The following is a 23,660-nucleotide window of genomic DNA, read 5'->3' on the forward strand; positions in this document are numbered from 1 at the left end:
GTAAGATTTCATTTCCTTGACTAAATTGATAAAAGTAAGTTACATTCAGTGCCAGGAAAGGTAAGGAAAATTCTTCGTAACTATAAAAACATATGACAGAGCCAACCTCAACTGATCTACCAAACTAGAACTCGTGAGTTATAAACTCAAGTTTCCTCCAAAATCTTTACATCAAAATTTTTGCAGATCTAAAAAGGTATTTTTTAATAATGTCGATATTTCACAAAATTTAAGTTTACAGGCATATATGTAATATAAAATTTCAAATAGCTTTTTTTTTTTTAAGAGGCTCACTCTGTCACCCAGGCTGGAGTGCAGTGGTGCGAACTCAGCTCACTGCAATCTTTGCCTCCCAGGCTCAAGCGATTCTCCTCCCTCAGCCTTCCTAGTAGCTAGGAGGTATTACAGCTGTGCACCACCAAGCCTGACTAATTTTTGTATTTTTAGTAGAGATGGGGTTTCACGGCCAGGCTGGTTTCCAACTCCTTATCTCAAGTGATCTGCCTGCCTCAGTCTCCCAAAGTGCTAACATTACAGGTGCGATCCACTGCACACAGCCTTTCAGGGTTATTTTTGTCATATAGGTAATTCATAGTAAATAGTGAGAAAAGCCTACTGTAAAATTGCTACACCTAGAAACGGACTGATCTCAAGGCAAGGTAACATACCTTAACAAAAAGCATTAACTTGTTTGATACAAAGGCTACAAACTTTGACTTCTACTCTGACTTTCACTGAAGTATTATCTAAGGAATCTAATACTTAGATTATCATCAAATAACCTATCTTTGGGCCAAAATTATGCAAACAACTTCAACAATGCTAGCCAAATCAGGTGTGGCCCTTAAATTTCATCTAAAATACATACCAAAAAAAAAAAAGAAAAGAAAAATGTAGAGACCAAAAAGGTATATATCCCTTTTGTTATTGTTTTGTTTTACTATTTTTAAGAAACAGGCTCTTTCTGCGTTGTCCTGGCTGAAACACAGTGGCTATTCACAGGCCCAATCACAGTGTACTGGATTTTCACACAGCAGCTTCTCTCCTAACAAGTTTTACTGCCCTGAAGTGCTTATTTAGTATCTTTTACCATTTTGAATATTTGTATCAGGCCATCTGAGGCCAACTGGGAGAGATTAAGCTCTATGCTGTAAACGGTTAAGGATTCAACTTATCAGCATTTAAGTATAATGGTTCCACATTATTTTCCACCTCCAACATACAGGATTATACCATATTAACATATCAGCAATAAAATAACCATAAAATGGGAGTCATGGACAAAGAAGGAATTGTGGTGAAAAAAGCTTCATATAATAACTATAATCTGTATTATCTATTTTGACAGAAATAATTCTCCCACTACTATGCCAGAAGTTACATATGGTTAGTAAAATCTCCAAATTCTTTCAAGCATTTATATCTTTTAAAATATTTTTATCATTAAAAGTTTAATTGCCTCTGATTGTATCCACAATGGTAAATTAATATGATGAAAGTACATGTAAACAAGACCAATTAAATACAAATGTTTTCTTCAAAGTCAGTTTATTAGAATTCCAGAAATATTTTAGAAAATAACCACCACCAGAAGTCCTAAGCATAAGACCACATAATCTTAAATAAGAGTAGCCGCTCAAAGTGCTCAGGATTTTCAAGTTCCCTCTTTAGCCACCGAATACTTAGTTTTTAATGTAGTTATGATCTTAAGGAAGCTTTGCATATCCTTCTATTTGAGTTTGAAATGCTTTCAAAAGCTCAAGAACACCTGCTGACAAAACAAATGCTGGCTGTGGCCCTTTATCCTTAGATTATTATCAAATAAACTATCTTTGGGCCAAATTACACAAACAACTTCAACAATGCTAGCCAAATCAGGGGTGGCCCTTCAAGTCACAAATCATAACTGCAATACTTTGAATAGCATAAGTACTGTTTATATAACACATAATCTTCCAAGTCGCATACTTAAATAATAAATCATAAAAGACTCAGAACCGTAGTAGGGAATATAATAGACAAAACAGGGTTTCAAACCAGTCAGACCGTGATTCAAATCCCAGCTCAACTAGCAAATAAAACCTCAGGCAAACTTTCTATCAATGTATTCATTTGTGAAATGGGAATACTACTACCTAACAGGATGTGGTGAGAATTAAGTGATATAATACAGATACTCAGTAAATAGCAAGTATTACTTCTTTTACTAAATGTCTCTATAATTTTTTAAATCCCTTTTACATAAGACATAAGGAAAATAAATATGAGGGGAATATTACCTAGTGATATAGCAAATAGATGTTCCTCTACGAATATCTGAAACTAACATTTCGGTTTTTTTCTGTTATAGATGGTGCTGGATATTTACAGTTATCAGAAGATTATCTACTTTTATCTTATCTATACTTGATAGTTTGATCATTTTGCATACTTTGTACATGTTCCAGTGAAAACTCCAAAAAAAGAATTATCTAGACCATATGCTTTAGTCATACTTTAAATAAACCTTTAATATAGCCAAGTATCTTTATTAATGGCAGTTCAAATGTATCAAAACTATTAAACAGGCTGGGTGTAATGGCTCACACCTGTAATCCCAACATTTTGGGAGGCTGAGACGGAAGGATCTCTTGATCTCAGGAGTTCAAGACCAACATGGGCAACATAGGGAAACCCCCATTTCTACAAAAAAATTTAAAAATTAGCTGGGTGTGGTGATGCATGCATGTGATCCCAACTAATTAGGAGGCTGAGGTAGGAGGATTGCCTGGGCCCAGGAGGTTGAGGCTGCACTGAGCCATGATAGCACCATTGCACTCTAATGGTGCTATCATGGGCAACAGAGTGAGACCCTGTTTGAAAATACTATGAAACACAAGTAAATGTCAAAATTTTAAGAAAAATTGCTCAGACTTTTAAAAGAGTTTTTGTAAGTAGCTTCAATTTTGGAGAACTCTATTCGGTGCTAGGAAGAAGCAATTTCTTCCTGCCAAACAGTGAAAGTAGAAGCCGACTCTTCTATGCAGAAAGAAAACCATCTAACCTCTTACTCAATGAGCAGGTCATCCTCATCAAGAGTTAATCCCTTATTTCTCACTGTAGGGACCAGGATTTTATGGATTTTTAGAAGTTAATACTGTACATAAGCCTTATTTATAACTATTCCGGAAGGGTTCGAGGTATCCTGAAATCAAACATTCTAACGTGTCTCAGGAAAACCTGCAGTCATAACTAAGGGGGAAAAAAGCCGCCTGTCAGTTCAATTCAGGTTTACCACCAAAAGTTCTGACATCAAATAAAACAAAAAACAGAAAAACACTTTTGTTTTACCTTAACCCTATTTCTGCTCTCTAGCTACAGAGTAAGCCTAATATCTTTTTCAAACATCTGAAGGAAAGAAAACAATCGTGTCTCTCTCCCCTAAAGCTTTTCTTGAGATGCTCCAGCTGTAACCCAATCCTACTTAGGTTGATAGGTGTTCATATCACAGGGATTTCCAAAAGAGAGCCTTAGCCAGAATGAGATCAACATGTCCACTAAGACAAGGCAGTACTACTTTTCTTTCCTCTTCCTTGCTTCCAAAAACCCCTAAAGCACCAATCCTCTCCTTTCCTCTGGGATTTATAGCATTAGCCATGGTTTTCTCAAAAACCTATTTTAATTTTTAACATTTCTTTAACAAAAAACACTTTAACTCACAGAGACCTCCACCTCTGTTCCTCATTTTTTTAGAACCAAAAAAATTACTTAATATATATTAATCATATATTAAGATATTTTGGATATAATGTATCCATATATTTGTAATAATAAATAATTACAAACCATTTTACTTGCTTTTTACTATTTTTAATGCAACTACCAAGAAGTTTAAAATTCACACATGGCTAACATTTTCTTTCAAGTTTGTTTTATTGTTGTTTAGTATAGGAGTACAGGTGCAGGTTTGTTACATAGGTAAACGTGTCATGAGGGTTTGTTGCTTTAGTTAATTTTCCTGATCCTCTCCCTCCTCCCACCCGCCAGTAGGCCCCAGTGTGTATTGTTCCCCTGTGTCCATGTGTTCTCACTATTTAGCTCCCACTTATAAGAGAACGTGCAGTGTCTGGTTTTCTGTTCCTGCATTAGTTTGCTAAGGATAATGGCCTCCAGCTTCATCCACGTCTCTTCAGAGGACATGATATCATTCTTTTTTATGGCTGCATAGTATTCCATGGTAGATATGTACCACATTTTCTTTATCCAGTCTATCATTGATGAGCATTTAGGTTGATTTCATGTCTTTGCTATTGTGAATAGTGCAGCAAAGAACATATGTATGAATATGTCTTTATAAAAGAACAATTTATATTCCTTTGTATGTATACCCAGTAATGGGATTGCTGGGTCAAATGTCTTGAAGTCTTTGAGGAATCACTACAGTGTCTTCCACGATGGTTGGACCAATTTACACTCCCACTAACAGTGTATAAGAATTCCTGTTTCTCTGCATCTTCACCAGCATCTGTAATTTTTTTCTCCTGTCTGATTTCAATTCTTTCTGAACATCCATTTATAACTGGCTTACAACATATAGTAGTTTCACTCTAGTGAAAAGAACATATTGACTTAAATTACGAACTTCCTGGATTTTTTTAATTCAGAATTTTTGAAAATGAGAATATCAGTTCTTGTTCACTGATCTTGATCTCTATTGACTAAAAGTGACTGAAATTTCCTCTTAAAATTGACTCCAAAGTCAAAAAAACATAGTTTCCATTTTCAAAATTAGCTTCAACAAGATCATGCGAAGCAAAATGTGAAGCAAATAATTTAAAGAAAAATTAGATGAAACATTATACATCCAATGGTGGTACTCCTCCTAAAGGAGCTTGATGTGGCAGGAACTTCCTTCAGGCCTTAGAAGATGGGGAGCAGGAGGGAAGGCATTGACAAACAAGAACTAGATGGAAAACAGAAGTTATAGCTGATCAAGAATTTATCTTTATTCTGGTTATGATTCTTCAAAGAGCATTAGTTGTTTAAATTTCATTTAAGCCATGCTTAAACAGAATACATACAAAATATGACTACTTATATTCCTTTTAACCAAAAAGCTGAAAAATCTGTTTTCCAGTTCATCTCATTCATTTTATTCTGATGTGAAACACTCTAAATGTAAATCGTTTTCAAAGTAAATAGGCCAAGTGGCCTACCCTGCCCTTTTTTTGGTATAATTCTGTGATATTGGTCTCTTTTCAGTACACGCTCCTCTGTGGGCCTTTGGCTTACATGGAGACCATCAGCTATAACCCATGGCAGTCAGGTTCCGAATCCTCACTCCAGTGTGCATCTCGTTTCTCAGCCACAAGCTTGATGAATTGAGAGTGACTGGCATAAAGCTTCAGTTTATCATTGATGTCCACCCATCTCACTTTTCCAGCATCATCTCCAGCTTCTAGGGTTAGATTATCCATTATCTCACCTGGTTACCAAAGAAAAACCATCACCAAGAAAAATTCACTTCTGTTTTAGCATATTTATGTCATCAAGTGTTCTTACTTAAAATAATCTTAAGTCATCATTGTACTAACTGGCAAAGTGAATTAAAAACAAGATTATTCCATACCTGGTCAGCAGAATGAATAAAAGAAAAAAAAAAAACTAGACTATTCCAAAATGCCCAAATTTTAATCAAGTCCCTAAATTTTAGGTAAACACAAAATACAAAGGCTTTTCTCTAAAAAGTAAGATTATCCTTAAAAAAGAAATCATATTATATGAATATGAAACCTTACATCAAAATCAATTCCAGAGGGATTAGAGATTTGAATGTAAAAAAATAAAACAAATTATTGGTGACTCCTTTAATAGTCTTAAGTAGAGTTTTCTAAGCATAACACCAAACCAAACACCATAAAATATGTTTAGGTATTTAATTTAAAATATTTTAATAAACATAACTATTTATAAATAGATTTATTAAAATATGTAATAGACTACTTTGGGAGGCCAAAGCAGGTGGATCACCTGAGGTCAGGAGTTTGAGACCAGCCTGGCCAACATAGTGAAACTTCATCTCTACTAAAAATATAAAAATTAGCCAGAAGTGGTGGCACATGCCTGTAGTCCCAGTTACTTGGGAGGCCGAGGCAGGATAATCACTTTAACTCATGAGGCGGAGGTTGCAGTGAGCCAAGATCACACCACTGCACTCCAGCCTGGTGACAGGGTGAGATACCATCTCAAAAAAAAAATTGAAATTAAAATTAAAATTATCAAAAAAATAAAAAATAAATGATCCCAATCACTGTTGAGAATATAAGTGGCATATTTCTGTAGGAAATTTGGCAATGTTTATCAAGAGCTTTTAAAAAGTAAGGGTTCTTTGATAAGCATTCATTCCATAAATATCAGAGTACATCTTGTATACCAGACTCCATACTAGGCACAGAAGATACAATAAGCCATCCAGTAATTTCACTTTGAAGAATTTATTCTAAGGAAATAGAGACAAGCCTATTAAAGTATTCAAAGCAACATTACTTAAATATTTTATTTTTATTGTATATTTTTTGGGATGGAGCCTTGTTCTTGTCGACCAGGCTGGAGTGCAGTGGCATCATCTCGGCTCACTGCAACCCCCACCTCCCAAATTCAAGTGATTCTCCTGCCTCAGCCTCCCAAGTAGCTAGGATTACTGCCGCCCACCCACCATGCCAGGCTAATTTTTTTGTACTTTTAGTAGAGACAGAGTTTCTACTAAAAACCCACCATGCCCAGTGGATCACAATATATTTCTAATTGAAAACCTTGGCCAAGCACGGTGGCTCATGCCTATAATCCCAGCACTTTGGGAGGCTGAGGCAGGCAGACCACCTGAGGTCAGAAGTTTGAGACCAACCTGGCCAACATGGTGAAACCCCATCTCTACTAAAAATACAAAAAATTAGCTGGGCATGGTGGTGTGTACCTGTAGTCCCAGCTACTCAGGAAGCTGAGGCAAAAGAATCACCTGAACCCAGGAGGTGGAGGTTGCAGTGAGCCGAGATCGTCCCACTGCACTGCACTCAGCCTGGGCAATATAAAGTGAGACTCTGTCTAAAAAAAAAAAAAAAAAAAAAACTCAAGCAATAAAACAGAATACAGAGTATAAGCTCATTTTATTTTTTTTAAACAAAAAGCTATATGATATCTTAAAGAAGATATACCAAAATATTAACTAACAATAATTATCCTTGGGTTATGAAATAACTGGTGTTTTTTACATTTTTCCTCTTTACACTATCTATTGATAATGTAAAGATGATAGATCTACTTAAATACCTTTCAATAAATGTACCTTACCTTTACCTTTATAATAAAAAATAATAAAGCTACTTCTTAGAAGAAAAGAACTACTCTAATTAGCAAACCGGTTTCTAAATTCCAGTGCTAAAACCATATGGTTCTTTTTGCAATCCTCACTGCAACTACAATATCCAACCATCTGTGAAGAAACAGAACTAAAAAGTAAATCTAAATTAAAAAGTTAAATTCAAGTATCATGCTCCTTATCAGAATTAATAATGTCCGAAAGGTTCTTTTACTCCCTACTCTAGTTACCTAATAAATTATATAAAACAAAATTTTAAGTTTAAAGAGGCCTGGCCTGACATGTAAAGAGACTGAAAGTGATCAGTCCCATCCATCCTCACAACAACAAACAAGCTGAAGATCAACAACCCTCCTTAGATCCATCAGAAAACTGAGGTCACAGAGCACACTGCCATGCCAAAAACTGGAGAGACAGGCAAATACAGAGAATCATAACTTATCAGGGAGAGAAACCTACCACTGGAGTCAGCACCCAGTAGGAATATTTAAAGGGTAACTGACTAACTGCTGAAAGCTGACCTTCGGACTAGTTTGAAAGATAAAATCTCCTAGGGGCGCAACCATACCAATACAAAGCGAGGCCTACATTTTAGTGAGTTTTACCTCTAAGAAAGCCACCAAGTTCTCAGGATGAAGACTCGAGAAAAATCCTCTCTCTCTTCCAACATGGACAGGGGGAAAGGTAACCATTTTGAAATACACCCAGATCACTCTGCCCTCAAGGAAAACTATTTTACCAAGCCCTAACCAACCTGAGGAAAAGGAAATACCCAACTCCAGCCCCTGCTGGACGTCCTGTCTCTCCTAAGGATGGGGGAGGAAGGAGGGACGCTGAGAAGCACTTATGAAGGTCACAGCCCAGGGCCACAGGCTCACTAAAAGACTAACATCTAACCATATATTCTCCTGTGATTCCCCTTCCTCTAGAATTTACCACCATATCTATCAAGAGGGCTCCTATTTAAAAAAGGGGAAGACAACTGAAAGAATGGTATGCTTCAGACCTGTATGCTTCAGACCTTATTTAAGAAGTCTCCAAGGAAATCCAAAACTAGAGGAAATTTTAGCCTCTGATACCTACAGCTACAACAAACAAAAAACACAACCTAACTCCTAGCCAGATAAACATGAAACCTCAAACTAAATAACTATTTGCCTTAGTTCCTTTTACTAAATACATCATAGTCAGTTTTCAAAAAAGCACTACAGCCAGGTGCAGTGGCTCATGCCTGTCATCCCAGCACTTTTGGAGGCCAAGGTGGGTGGATCACCTGAGGTATGGAGTTCGAAACCAGTCTGGGCCAACATGGTGAAACCCCACCTCTACTAAAAATGGTAGAAGGAATGGAAATATAAATGGTGTCAGGAATTTCTCCCAAGTTCAACAAGGAAAAGCACAGAATATAGAAATGACAGATCTTCTAGGTTTAGCCCATTTTGTAAGTGAAAACACTGAATTCAAGTGGACAAATGATTTTGTAAAAATACAAAAATTAGCCAGGCATGATGGTGTACCCTGTATGTCGTACCAGATATGTGGGAGTCTGAGGCAGGAGAATTGCTTGAACCTGAAAGGCGAAAGCTGCAGTGACCCGAGATTGTGCCACTGCACTCCACTCTGGGCGACAGAGCAAGACTCCATCTCAAAAAAAAAAAAAAAAAAGTGGGGGGACTACAAAGCATGCTACAAGACAAAAAACATAGCCTAAAGAAACAAAGCAAGCATTAGAACCAAACTCAAATATGGCAGAGATTTTGGAATTATCAAAACAATTTTTTTTAAGTTTAAAGAGAGAAAAAGGTAGGGTAAAAATAATGAACAACCCACAAACTCTATAATTGACCTCTGGAGGGTCAGTCATTGTATTTAACTCCAAAAATAAGTAGTTAACAAATTTATCAGTACTAAAGTTGTACAGACCTACTTCTAAGTTACATCTGCATATTTCTTCTAAGTTTTCAATACTAGAAGGGTAAACTCTTCTAATACACCTTAGTGGAAATACAGAAGGAATGAAAAATGGTGCCAGAAAATTTCCACCAGGTTCAACAAGCAAAAGCACGGAATATAAAAATGATAGATCTTCTATTTCTAGCCCATTTTATAAGTGAAAAAACTGAGTCCAAAAAAACAAGTGATTTGTACAAGGTTACACAGCTCAAAAAGAGGCATGAGTGGAACATTCATTTCATTTCTCTAGCATGGTGCCCCACTTTTATGCTACAAATAAAAACAAATCTAATTTAGAAATAAAATATGTTTCAAGGGAACTATTCAATGTGTACATTAAGATCAAATTAATTTTTAAGAGAGATTTTTTCCTTTCTCCTGTAATAACAGATTTGACCCTCCTCATAAAATTTTAAATTCCACGTACAGAAAGAGCATTCATTTAAAATTGTTTCACTACTTGGAATTTTTTGTTATTGCTTCGCATTTTAACAATCCAAGATTATCATGAAAATATTTCAAACAATAAGATATAAATCCCATTTCCTTTATCATTGCCATACTTCCTATCCAAATCCCAGTTGCTTTTGTTTTACAAAAAAAAAAAAATGAATCATAATAAATAATCTGACATCTTTAGAGCATAACATTTTAGCCCACAATTTCAACCTTAATTTCAAATGTTATCAGTGGATTAAAGAAAATTTAGTCACCAGTGATAACATTTTTGAAGATTTCTCCTATGTAGTCCTTTAATAGCATCAATTTTGCTTTCCTATAACCACAATCCTACAATCAATAGTTAATTGGTTTAAGATGCTAAAATAGTCCAGATTTAATCATGTCCTAGTGGGCTACTGGCTTAAATTGATCCTTTAATCCTAGTCAGTTTAATAAACATAAAGTTACCTGTTTCGTCATGGTAGTTCACAGCTTCTGTCTCCATCCATGCATTATCGGTGTTTCGAGGATCATCAACATATCCCTTATATATCTATTTTCAAAAGAAAGCAGATTTTTAAAAAGTCCAAGGTGTAATGAGTGCAGCAGAGCATGTGACCTTCACTAGCATCAGAAATGTTAACATCCTGTTGCACAACATGAACATACTTAATGCTACTGAGCTGTATATTCAACAGTTTAGATGGTAAATTTTATGCCATGTGTTTCTATCAAAAAGTTTTTTAAGAAATGTAATTATTGGCTGGGCACAGTGGCTCACACCTGTAATCCCAGCACTTTGGGAAGCCAAGGCAGGTGGATCACCTGAGGTCAGGAGTTCAAGACCAGGCTGACCAATAAGGTGAAACCCCATCTCTACTAAAAATACAAAAAAATTAGCCAGGCATGGTGGCAGGCACCTGTAGTCCCAAATACTTGGGAAGCTGAGACAAGAGAATTGCTTAAACCCAGGAGGCGGAGGTTGCAGTGAGCCAAGATTATACCACTACACTTCAGCCTGGGAAACGGAGCAAGAATCTGTCTCAAAAAAAAAAAAAGAAGAAGATGAAATGTAAATATTATAGAACTTTTAATGTGGTACTTCGTGTGCTTGTTTCAAATTTCCCACGGAATAATATTCTCTCTTTTGAGGCAGCTTTAAAAGTAAAGAAATCCTCGACACCTCAAACTCTAATTTCAGAATTTGAAAATAGTCAGATTTGGGCAATATGATTTTTTTAAGGAGTCCATAATTTAAGTATTTTTTCTGTGGTTATAGTTTATGAAATACAAAGGTGGATTCTTCTAGTTAAAGAAGATCTATAAGTTAAACTAAAGATTGCTACTTAAGCTATTAATACATTAAATTATTTGAATCTAGTCATCTAACACAAACGTAACTCAAAAAAATCTGGACAACATAAATAAATTCCAATTCTGAAAAGAAAACAAGCAATCCAAATAAAAACTGACAAAAAAGAAAAAAAATCTATTATTTTCTTATTATTAGTGTGCATATACCTTGTACGGTATTGTTTTTAAAGCCCAGAGGCCAGGCTCATGCCTGTAATACCAGCTCTTTGGGAGGTCAAGGTGGTTCGATCACCTGAGCCCAGGAGTTCAAGATCAGCCTGGGCAACATGGGAAAACCCCATCTCTACCAAAAAAAAAAAAAAAAAAAAAAAAAAAAAATTAGCCCAGTGTGGTGGTGTGTGCCTGTGGTCCCAGCTACCCAGAAGGCTGAGATGGGAGGATCACAAGAGCCCAAGAGGTCGAGACTGCAATGAGCCATGATCACACCACTGCACTCCAGCCTGAACAACAGAGCAAAACCCTGTCTCAGATAAAAATAAAAATCACAGAGGGTATATGGACAAAACAGACATGAGACTTGGAATGGTTATTGACCAGAAAAATCTCTGTATGACATAATTTAAAATGTAACTGTTCTTTCAGACGCAGCTGAATTCATGCACATACAAAAGGTTTCCTATGGGATGGGTACTCAATATGTAAGAAAATAGTTTATAGGCAGGGTGCAGTGGCTCATGCCTGTAATCTCAGCACTTTGGGAGGCCAAGAAAGGCAGATCACTTGAAGTCAAGAGTTCAAGACCAGCCTAGCCAACACAATGAAGCCCGTCTCTATTAAAAATACAAAAATTAGCCAGAAGTGATGGTGGGTGCCTGTAACCCCAGCTACTCCACAGGCTGAGGCAGAAGATCACAAACCTGGGAGGTGGAGATAGCAGTAAACTGAGATGCTGAGATGGTGCCACTGCAATCCAGTCTGGGTGACAGAGGGAGACTCCATCACAAAAAAAAAAAAAAAGAAAGAAAAAGAAAAAGAAAAAAGAATAAGAAGGAAAAAGTTATTATAATAAATGATATAAATGACCTGAATATAGATCATTTTAGCCTACATAGCCGAAAGTTGAGCTATAAAACTTTAAATAGAAATCTGTTTACAGAAAATCTATAACCTGTTTTTGTGAATATATTTTAAATATACAAGTATTCCCACTGTATTTAGAGAACAACCTACTAGGTTTCCAGGTCAACTTTTAAGTCATTTTCATCAATCTACAGAACTAAATCCCTCCTAGGAAACACTATTTCTTACCACTAGATGGTCTTGGCTGAAGAGTTTGTGCAATTTTTCCTCTATTTCTCTCTTTTCAGCACTGGTTTTCTGTAAGGAGTTGAGAGCTTCCTCACCAAATTCTCTTTTCAGTGTAGCACTAATCTTCTCTCCTGGATCTACCATGCCCTAGGAGTCACATTTAAAAATGTAGAAAAAGGGATCAGTTTTGATTTGTTCAATAAATATTTACTGAGTGGTAGAGTTAACATTTATTATTCAATCTGCCTATAATAGTGATCCCCATTTCTCTGTGACACACGGCTCTCTAAACCATCTGTTGCTAGTAGAAGGAGCCAATAAGGATACCTCATGTATTTGGCCACAGTGATTGGTCTAAGGTTAGCCTATGGCAAACTGAGCCAATCAAACCAATTTCCTGGTTCTTGCCAAATTCAAACTAAGGAAAAAAGGCTGGAGGTAAGAAAGAATACAGCAATTGATTCTTCCCCCACTGTTCATTCCATTCCAGCCACACTGACCTCTCCTCAATGTTCCCAGAACACGCCTAACATGCTGCCACCTGAGCGCCTTTGCACCAAGATGCTTTTCTCTAGATATCTGCATGGTTCACTAATTCATTTCCTTCAGATAGTTATCTAAATGTTACCTCCTCAGGGAGGTCTTTTCTAACTGCCCTGTCTAAAATTGCAAACTGTCAAACACTTCCTAGTCCCCTACCTTGCTTTTGTTTCTTTCTTTCTTAGTACTTCTTTCCTTCTAACATGCGATATATTTAACATATATCTTATGTTATCTGTCTCCCTGACTGGAATGTGAGCACCAAAAGACAGGTATTTGTTTATGTTGCTCTGTTGCATCCTCAATGTCTAAAATATTAGCTGACAAAAGGAAGATACTAAAAATACATTGATTAGATAAATAACTGTCAAAATGATATGAATTACAGCAGTTCCCTAATAAGAATTTCAAATAACAATAAAATATAAGATCCTATGGTGAAATCATTATTACGTTATTGCTTTCAACCTGAGTGAGGTTTGACTATTTGGCTCATAGAAATTAGCCTAAACTTTTATCAGAGTCAGTTGAGATCCTTATTTCCATTCAATTTTTATTCTACAAAGAAGAAAACATTCTTACAGATAACTGTATGTTTATAAAGAGTCGTCCTCATATCAAACTATCTCCATTTCACAATATGGTATAAAATATAAAACCCTCTACCATACACATACACATTTTAAAAGGCCACTTCAGGCTAGGCGTGGTGGCTGACACCTGTAATCCCAGCACTTTGGGAGGCACCGAGACAGAAAGATTGCTTGAGGCCAGGAGTTCGAGACCAGCCTGGACAACATAGCGAAACTCTGTCTCTACTAAAATTACAAAAATTAGCCAGGCATGGTGGCACACGCCTGTAATCCCAGCTATGTCAGAAGGCTGAGACACGAGAACTGCATGAACCCAGGAGGCAAAGGTTGCAATGCGCCAAGTTCGCACCCATATACTCCAGCCTGGGCGAGAGGGTGAGACTCTGTCTCAAAAATAAATAAAAAATAAAAGGCCACTTCAAATATAGCACTGCCATAAATTCAAACTACAAGCCAACAAAAGTATACTTGTCTTGATGACATTATAGAAACTATTTAAACGACAAGGAACAGTAAATACCAAAAGCTAATTTTTACATGTTGTCAAAAGTTACCAGAATTCAACCAAAAAGTGCTTAAAAATACTACCTTGGGCTTGATGCGGAGGTTAAATTCTGAGATAGGACCCAACATAATGAGTGCTTATTTGTATGTGATCTCTAATAATCCTGTGAAGTAGATATCTTTATTTTAAAAATGAGGGTATCAACTCCCTATTGCCCAGCTCTAAGTGGAAAGGCCAGAACACAGCCCTGCAAGTAACATCAAAGCCCAAGTTCTTTCCCAAGGGTGTCAGAATTAGACGCAGATTCTAACAGCTTGGATTATCCTAAACTTGTTGCTGACAGTGACACTTCATGCAGGGAAGGAAAACAAAAGAATTACTAACTGAAGTGGGAAGGAACAGAGGAAAATGGAATAGAAAAGATCCACAAACAATAACCCTGTAGTAAGTAAAGCAACTAAAAAGAACATAAACACTTATTTTATTGTAATGCTTACCCCTGGGATTGCCCATTCTCCACAGTCTTTCCTTTTTATTGCAACAAACTGTAAGATGTGTTTCCCAGAAACAGGATGTATGATTTTATTTCCACTGCTATCTCTTTTCCATCTGTGAATAGTAATGTAATATCATAACTGATTTACAACAAAACTAAGGTTCTATCTCAAACTTGAGACAAAGTTATAAAGTCATTTTTCTTTAAAAGAGTATATATAAATTTATCTCAAATCAGCTAGTGTTATTAAAAACTGTTTTATATTAGAAATATTCTATATTCATCACTGTTAAAACCAAGACAAATGTCTACATTACCTAAAAGATACTATATTAACAGTAATGAAAATTCAGGATACAAACAATTTTTACTACTTAAAGTACTAACAAAAGAAGTAGCAGAATAGAATTTGAAGAAAAGATTACCAAAGTTTTTTAAAAAATAATTTTACAAATCCTTTTTTAAAAATTACTGGTAGTTGCCAGGCACAGTGGCTTATGTTTGTAATTTCAACACTTCAGGAGAATTGCTTGAGCCCAGGAGTTCGAGATCAGCCTGGGCAACAAAGCAAGATCCTATCTCTATAAAACATAATTTAAAAACTAGCTGGATGAGGTGGCATGCCCCTGTAATCCTACCTACTTGAGAGACTGAGGCAGAAGGGTCGCTTGAGCCCACTAGTTTGAGGTTGCACTGAGCTAAGATCAACTTCAGCTTGGGTGACAGATAAAGAGCCTATCTCAAAAAAGAAAAAATAAAATAAAATTACTGGTAGTGAAAATGGCCTGGTAGGATTTGCTTTTGGCTGGGCGCAGTGGTTCATGCCTGTAATCCCAGCACTTTGGGAGGCCAAGGTGGGCGGATCACCTGAGGTCAGGAGTTCAAAACCAGCCTGGTCAACATGGTGAAACCCCGTTTCTACTAAAAATACGAAAATTAGCCAAGCATGATGGTGGGTGCCTGCAGTCCCAGGTACTCGGGAGGCTGAGGCAGGAGAATCACTTGAACCTGGGAAGTGGAAGTTGCAGTGGGCCAAGATCGCACTATTGCATTCCAGGCTGGGTGACAGAGTGAGACTCCATCTCAAAAAAAAAAAAAAAAAAAGATTTGCTTTTAACAGTTCACCCTGTGTTAACAGAAAAGCAGATTACATGACATAGTTTAGCTGGTGTCAAAGCAGTACTTCTTTTTTTTAAGGGACAGAGTCTTGCTTTATCACCAAGGCTGGAGTACGGTGGTGCAATCACAGTTCACTGTAAACTTAAACTCCTGGGCTCAAGCAATTCTCCTGCCTCAGCCTCCTGAGTACCAGGACTACAGGTGTAGGCCACCATGACCAGCTAATTTTTTTTGTTTTTCAGTAGAGATGGGGTCTCCTGCTATGATACCCAGCTGGTCTTGAACTCCTGGCCTCAAACCATCCTCCCACCTTGGCCTCCCAAAGTGCTGTGATTACAGGTATAAGCCACCACACCTGGCCATGCTTCTCAATCTTTATGCCCTCTAATTTGATACACAACAACAAACAAACAAAAAAAAACTCTATCTTTTTATATTTTAATTGAATTGCTTATGGGTTTTATAAAAAGTATCAAGGCAATGTTAATTTCAGAATACACTTTTTCTAACCACACCCTCTTTCCCAGAGATGATGATATTAATAAATCTCCCCTTCCCCTTTCTCACCTCTATACCAACCTCCAGCCCAATTTTAAGAATTGTCCTAATGATCTCTTAGGAAAAAAAAAAAAAAAAAGACTTCCAATGCTAAACCAAAAAAGAAAGTCTACGATCTAATCATTACTCTGGATGAAACCCAATGAAATATTACTTTGGATATGAATTTCCAAATTTCCTTATACAGTAGCTGACTACCACATCTACCATATCTAATTCCTCCCATGAAAGAACTTATAGTCTAGCAGTGCCTCTAAATTATAAGAAGGGTGACAACTGGATGAATATATTAAATAGAAATGAAACAATAATTAGTGCAAGAGGGCACATCTGCTTTTAAAATGCCAGACAAGAGGAATACAGGAGCAGAAACAAAGTCATAAAATAAAATAATGTGTTCAAGAAACTGAATGTTCACATGGGGTCTAGCACCATGGGCATCAGTGAGGGAAAGGATAGACCACAGAAGTGAGCCGAGGGCTTATATTACAAGGTTCATCTAATTTATCTACTTAGAGAGCCAGAGAATGTTTATAAGCAGGGTAAAGCTATAACCAACTTGTATTTTAAAAAGCTCACTCACTTTGACAAAAGCATGCATGTTGGTCTGGAGGAAAGCAAGACTAGACTCAAGAAGACCAGCTGGGAAGCTACTACTATGATCCAGGTAAAAGATGATGGGGACAGGACGGAAGGCAGAGACAGTGAGAATGAAGACAGGATGGATTTTATTTTTATTTTCTAAAAGCCATTTAAATAGCATTTATTAAATATATATAACACTGTTCTAAGTGCTTTAATGTATTTATCCATTTAAGCCTCAAAACAACCCTTTTATAAAATAGTTGTTTTGTTATCTTTATTTTATAGATAGAGAAAATGAGGCACAGAAAAGTTAGGTAACTTGCCCAAGACTGCAGTGTTAACAAGGGTATAAACAAAGCTTCGAACCTGGGCAATCTGGTTCCAGAATCTATGTTCTTTTTTTTTTGAGATGGAGTTTCACTCTTGTTGCCCAGGCTGAAATGCAGTCGTGCAATCTTGGCGGCTCACCGCAACCTCTGCCTTCCAGTTTCAAGCGATTCTCCTGCCTGAGCCTCCTGAGTAGCTGGAATTACAGGCACCCTCCACCACACCCAGCTTATTTTTGTATTTTTAGTAGAGACAGGGTTTCACCATGTTGGCCAGGCTGGTCTCGAACTCCTGACCTCATGATCCACCCACCTTGGCCTCCCAAAGTGCTGGGATTACAGGCATGAGCCACCACACCCAGCCTACATCTTATATTCCATGCATTTCTTATATTCCCTGGATTTCTCAACAAGTATATTTGCAGAGAAGGGGAAAAAAAGAGAAAATCATTTTTGAAAATATTTGTTATATATTTTCATAAAGCATTTACGTCAGCACTGTGTAACAAAACTTTTTGTGATAATGAAAATGTTCTGTGGTGCTGGCTCATAACTATAATCCTAACACTTTGGTAGATTCTAGTTGGAAGACTGCTTGAGTCCAGAAGTTCAAGACCAGCCTGGCCAACATAGGAAGACCCTGTCACACAGACACAAAAGTTCTATATCTGTTCTTTTTAATAAGGTAGTCATTTGCCACATGTGGCTATTGAGTACAGGCATGAGCCACCGCCCCAGCCAGAATCTGTGTTCTTACTTACTATACTATCGACTTAAACTGAACAAGCAGAATGTTTATACTAATTAGATAAGAGTAAAGATAAGAAGGCAAATGATGGCTCTATTCACTCATAAACATTTAGTAGCACCTACTACACATCACATGCAAGGAGCTGGGAAAACAAAAGACTCAATACAGCCATTGATCTTCAGCCAGCCAGTCAGTTGTGGGATGAAAAGATGAGAAACAGAAGAGAGAGATGCTGGCCAGGTGTGGCAGTTCCTGCCTGTAATCCTAGCCCTTTGGGAGGCTGAGGTGGGAGGACTGCTTGAGCTCAGGAGTTTGAGACCAGCCAGGGTAACACAGGGAGACCACATCTCAAGAAAAAAAAAAAGAGAGAGAGAGAGAGAGAGAGAGAGAGAGAGAGAGAGAGAGAGAGATGCTGCTGGGAAGAAGGTGGGACCAGAAAGGTGATGAACAGCTTGCGTATGTTCTCAGATTTTATTCTGAAGGGACACATGTATGAATTTTAAGCAGAGTAGTTTCTTGCTATGCTATTTATTAGTATCAAATACATTATCATCAATTTTAAAACAAAATTTCTTGTTCTAACTGAACTAATATATCATTTTACCTGATGAACCTAGTGAACATTTACTGAATATCAATGATATTTCTACGCCCTATTACTATTCCCTCCCCAGTTCTAATGGTATACACCTTCCTGTCTTTAACCAAAAGTGAATAGAAAATGATACTGTCATCAATTATTTGACATGAATTTATTCACAATAATATATTCACACTTCCCAACTCATTTTGACTCTAAAGGCTTTGCAACTTTTGATAATTATACCTAGACAATCTCTAGGAGAGATACCTGGAAATCTGAAATTTTGGCACTTGCCTGGAGATTCTGAACTAAAAAGTTTATGAAATCCTGAACAATGCTGTTTTGAATCATGAAGTGCATACCTGAAAGCAAGGCAGGTGGAATCTTTGTTCTGAAAGTGCCTGGGTGATTCTTAGGATTACCCACTAGTGGTGTAATAGAAAAAGCACAATATTTAAAGCCACTTACTCCTCATTCGAAAGTCAGATCTACAATATCTAGGCAAGTCACTTAACCCCAGTTAGTCTCTATTTTCAAATCCTCAAGACAGATATATCGATACCTACTTGGAGGGGCTTTTGTGAGAAACAGAAAAACTAATGATAGCACTGACAAGATCCCTATAATAGACTAGTCTAAAAGTAGAATACTTTCAACAATTCTTTTAAGGTTTGACTCTTTCTTCAACATCTTTCATTCTTCTCTCTTCCATTTCTGCTGCCTCTCATCTATTTAGAGGAACTCAACAATTTATTAATTAATGCATTATTAATTATTATAAATTAATGCATTATTGAGATAACAAAGGACATCAACCTAAGAGTACAGTTGAAAACTAGACTCTGCCACCTGTGGGCTCTCTTATAGCCTTGGACCATCTCTAAGCTGTCAGTTCGCTTATCTGTATGACAGAGCTAAGCCCAAAACGTCTACCATTTCAAAACAACTTGACACATAATCACCATGTCTACTCCCAGCCACTATTTGGTCCACCATAGATAAAGATAACCTAACTAGATTCTAACTTTCAAGTCTCTGGCTTCCCTTTTCTGCTCCTTGTCCCTTACTAGCATTACACTCCTGTTTCAAACGTTTCATACCTTCCTGGTTTGGGCCAGCTTCACCAAAATCAGGAACTAACACTGCCATCAATTTTTTTTTTTTACTAACTCTTTCCATCTAATTTAAACCATAAAGGTTCAAAAGGCATATGGATGGATAGGTAGGTTGATCAGTAGTTAAGTAAGTAGGTAGGTGGACGGGTGAGTAAGTGGATGGATGGATGGAGGGAAGATAAAATGTGGGGTTGGATAAAGATCCTTTTTGGCAGAGAAATCCAGTAAGAAAATAAGACCAGGTGAGTATGGGTGCCTCTTCCAGTAACTTGGGGAAAAAAAAAAAAAAACTGCTTTCTAGAGTTAAACTATCAAATCATTATTATATCTCAGACCAAAGAAAAACAGTCTCCTTGAAGAAAGGCCCCCAAAATATCAAAACTAAAAAAGTAACAATAGAGGATATTTGCATTATTTAAAGAAAGAAAGTGACAATTCCATGTGAGGACAGAGATGGTCAATGAAGAAATTCTAAAAGTAAAAAATATAAAAATTAAAAGGATGACAAATATGACAATATTTCAGATACATTAGAAAGATGATTCCTGTGGAGACAGCTAAATCCATCTAAACATTAGATTCACTGACCTGCTTAATTCTGATTCATGCTCACCAAGAGACCTGAACATGATTTGGCTTACCAGATAGGACTGCCTTGGGAAGAGAATGCATCTCCCGTGTTCTGAAACCTTCAATAGCTCTAGTCTATACTCCTAACTTCAGCATTTAAAATTCTCCACCATAGGCCAGGACCAGTGGCTCATGCCTGCAATCCCAACACTTTGGAAGGCCGAGGCGGGCAGGTTATCTGAGGTCAGGAGTTCAAGATCAGCATGGCTAACAAGGTGAAACCCTGTTTCTACTAAAAATACAAAAAAAAAATTAACTGGGCATGGTGGCAGGCGCCTGTAATCCCAGCTACTTAGGAGGCTGAGGCAGGAGAATCGCTTGAACCTGAGAGGTGGCGGTTGCAGTGAGCCAAAAGTGCACCACTGCACTCTGGCTTGAACACTAAAAGTGAAAGTCTATCTCAAAATAAAAAAAAAAATTCTTCACAATAAAACTGCACAAAAATTAATTCAAAATTTCATTTTTTACCCGCTACTCTCCTACAAGAATATTCTGTTTCAACCAAGCTAGTCACTACTCAGATATTACTAGAGACCCTTTCCTTAGGCTTCCTGCTGTCTCCCTACCCAAGGTTCAAGTTGGGCTCAAATCAACCTGCTTTATGCTGCCTTTCTTGGGCGCTCCAGTTTACCACAGTCATGCCCCACATCTAATCTTCTAATCTTCTAAAGCATCCTGAATCACCCATATTACTTGATCATATTTAACATGTTTTCTTACTTCATATTTTCCATCTTGCAAATAAAGCCATAGCTCTTCAGTGACAGAGAACCAACTTAGGATTCTTAGATTTTTTTATATTCTCTAAAGTGCCTACTAAACACTGAGAACAAATAGATATTCAATAAATAGATGCACAAACAGAATTAACCTTCTTTACATAACACCTAACCTACTCATATAAGTACAGCTTTATACTTAAATCACATCACTGTCATTTTAAATAAAGTCTCTTAAAAATAAAAATTATATATACATCTGTATGTATATTTATGTATATATACATGTGCGGGTGTGTGTATCTAGTCATGTGTCATATAACGATGTTTTGTTCAGTAACAGATCACATATGCAATGGTGGTCCCATAAGATTATGATGGAGGTGAAACAGTCCTATCACCTACTGATGTCATAGCCATTGTTAACATCCTAACCCAACGCATTACTCACATGCTTGTGGTGATGCTAATGTAAACAAACCTACTGCACTGCCAGTCTTAAGTACAATTATATACAGTACATAATACTTGATAATAAGTGACTATGTTACTGGCTTATGTATTTTCTATACCATACTTTTTATCATTATTTTAAAGTATATTCCTTCTACTTATTAAAAAAAAAAAGTTAACTGTAAAACAGCCTCAGGCAGATCCTTCAGGAGGTATTCAAGAGGAAGGCATTATCATCAGAGGAGATGACAGCTCCATGCGTATTACTGCCCCTGACAACTTTCCAGTGGGACAAAATGTGGAAGTGGAAAACAGGGATATTGATGATCCTGACCTTGTGTAGGCCTAGGCTAATATGTGTATTTGTGTCTTCATTTTTAATAAAAACTTTAAAAAAAAATCTTTCTAATTTAAAAAAGCTCACAGAATAAGGATATAACAAAAAACTATTTTTGTGCAATTCCACAATGTGTGTTTTAAGCTAAGTGGTACTATAAAAAAGTCAAAAAGGTTTTAAAAATTTTAAAGTTTAAAAAGTAAAAAAGTTACAGTAAGCTAAGGTCAGTTTATTATTAAAAGAAAAATATTTTGTATAAATTTGGTGTAGCCTAAGTACGCAGTGTTTATAAAGTCTACAATAGTGGACAGTAACGTCTCAGGCTTTCATGCTCACTCACCACTCACTGACTCACCTAAATCAACTTCCAGTCCTACAAGCTCCATGCAGGTTAAGTGCCCAAAACAGGTGTATGGTTTTCATCTTTTATATCATATTTTTACCTACTTTTCCTATGTTTAGATATACAAACACTTACAATTGTGTTATAGTTGCCTACAGTATTCAGCACAGTAACATGCTATGCAGGTTTGTAGCCTAAGAGCAATAGGCTATAGCATACAGCATAGGTGTATACTACTTATATAATTGTACCTACACAATCTAGGTTTATGTAAATATACTCTCTGATGTTCACACAACAAGAAAATCACCTAACAATGCATTTCTCAGAACGTGTCCTCATTGTTAAGCAATACATGACTGTATATACACATATTTATACAAACAAACATACATATGTATACACACACAAGTATACATATATGCACATATTAACTACAGTCTGCATTTTTTGTATCACTTAGCTCTTTGCTACTGATATATATATATATATATATATATATATATATGTTTTGGTTCTTACCTGGTTATAATGGGATCTGCAGCATGATTTGGGCCCCATCGCCCCAAAAGCCCCCGGCCAACCAGTCCAGTCCGTCCCGCAGGATTTCTGCGAAAACAAAAAAGCATAAAATCAATGTGTCCATCTTTTTAACCTGATTTGATAAAACCCAAAGGAAGGGAATACAAGCAGTAAGACAGAACTAGTATGTCCTCAAAAATGCAATAGTACTATCACATATCTGGTGCTGAAATCATGTATTTCATTACATTGCTATTTAAATTTTCTTTTGTGCATGTGCTAAGCTTTAAACTTGGTCCAGAAAGTAGTTCTCATACCCAAAGTGGTTCTTCAATGTAATGATTTGTTTCAGTTTTCACCTATCCACCTAAATTCAAACTAGAACCTTACTGGATTCTTTTGGAAAACCCACGTCTCTCTTCACTTTCTCATCATTCTCATTTCCCACTCTACTATCCTACAACCCTCTCCATTAAAGTTGTTTCTGTTGCATTAAGTACATTTTGCCTCAATTTTTGATTTTTATTATCAATAATATATATTTTATACCATATAACAGGTATTAGTGTTACTATTTCATAGATTTCAAGTATACTAAAATACAATTTTATAAAAATGCCAACTATATATCCTGATGTCACAACCCAGTGTTAAAAATTTGTGAGATAAACCTAGCAAGACTCATGCCTGTGTCATTTTATTTCAGTAAATATTCTTTAATTGTTCAACTTTCATTATGTACTACTAAAATGCTCTAACATGTAATTCTACTTAATGATTCTGTATCTTTGGCCCTCCTATTCTATGAAAGTAAATAAACAACGTGCCAAAATTTCCTTTTTTGTCATCTCTTTTAATTCTTTCTTCCCAGTGACTGTTATTAAAATTGAATGAATTTTGATATTGTTTTTGTACTAGACTCAAAATATTTCAGCATGACATGCAAACAGCAACAGAAAGATAAGACAAGACACCTGCCCCACTGACAATAGTTCTTTTCTAATTCACAGAAGTAGGGGTAGAGTGGCCGGCAACCATATTATATTCCATGTAACCACACATCCCTGAACACAAGTGATCAAAGTCAACACTAAGAGACAGAATGTTAGTTTTTG

The 23,660-nt window shown here is 36.6% G+C and overlaps 1 protein-coding gene across 3 annotated transcripts in view; it reads right to left on the bottom strand.

Annotated features, from left to right (window-relative positions):
• Positions 1–4,960: 4,960 nt before the first annotated feature.
• Positions 4,961–23,660, bottom strand: part of NUDT9 (nudix hydrolase 9) — a 34,182-nt gene continuing 15,482 nt past the window's right edge. For all 3 annotated transcript variants that reach the window (XM_032239670.1, XM_032239667.1, XM_032239669.1), the window contains 5 exons: positions 22,546–22,632; positions 14,506–14,617; positions 12,371–12,517; positions 10,217–10,301; positions 4,961–5,464 (listed from right to left, as the gene is read on the bottom strand). In XM_032239670.1, the coding sequence (XP_032095561.1) occupies positions 5,286–5,464; positions 10,217–10,301; positions 12,371–12,517; positions 14,506–14,617; positions 22,546–22,632 (610 nt within the window). In that variant the 3' untranslated portion in view covers positions 4,961–5,285. The remainder of the gene's footprint in view (positions 5,465–10,216; positions 10,302–12,370; positions 12,518–14,505; positions 14,618–22,545; positions 22,633–23,660) is intronic.

Source organism: Sapajus apella, unplaced genomic scaffold (genome assembly GCF_009761245.1).
Source record: "Sapajus apella isolate SASKATOON/1434 unplaced genomic scaffold, GSC_monkey_1.0 scaffold45, whole genome shotgun sequence".
Classification (NCBI taxonomy): Eukaryota; Metazoa; Chordata; class Mammalia; order Primates; family Cebidae; genus Sapajus; species Sapajus apella.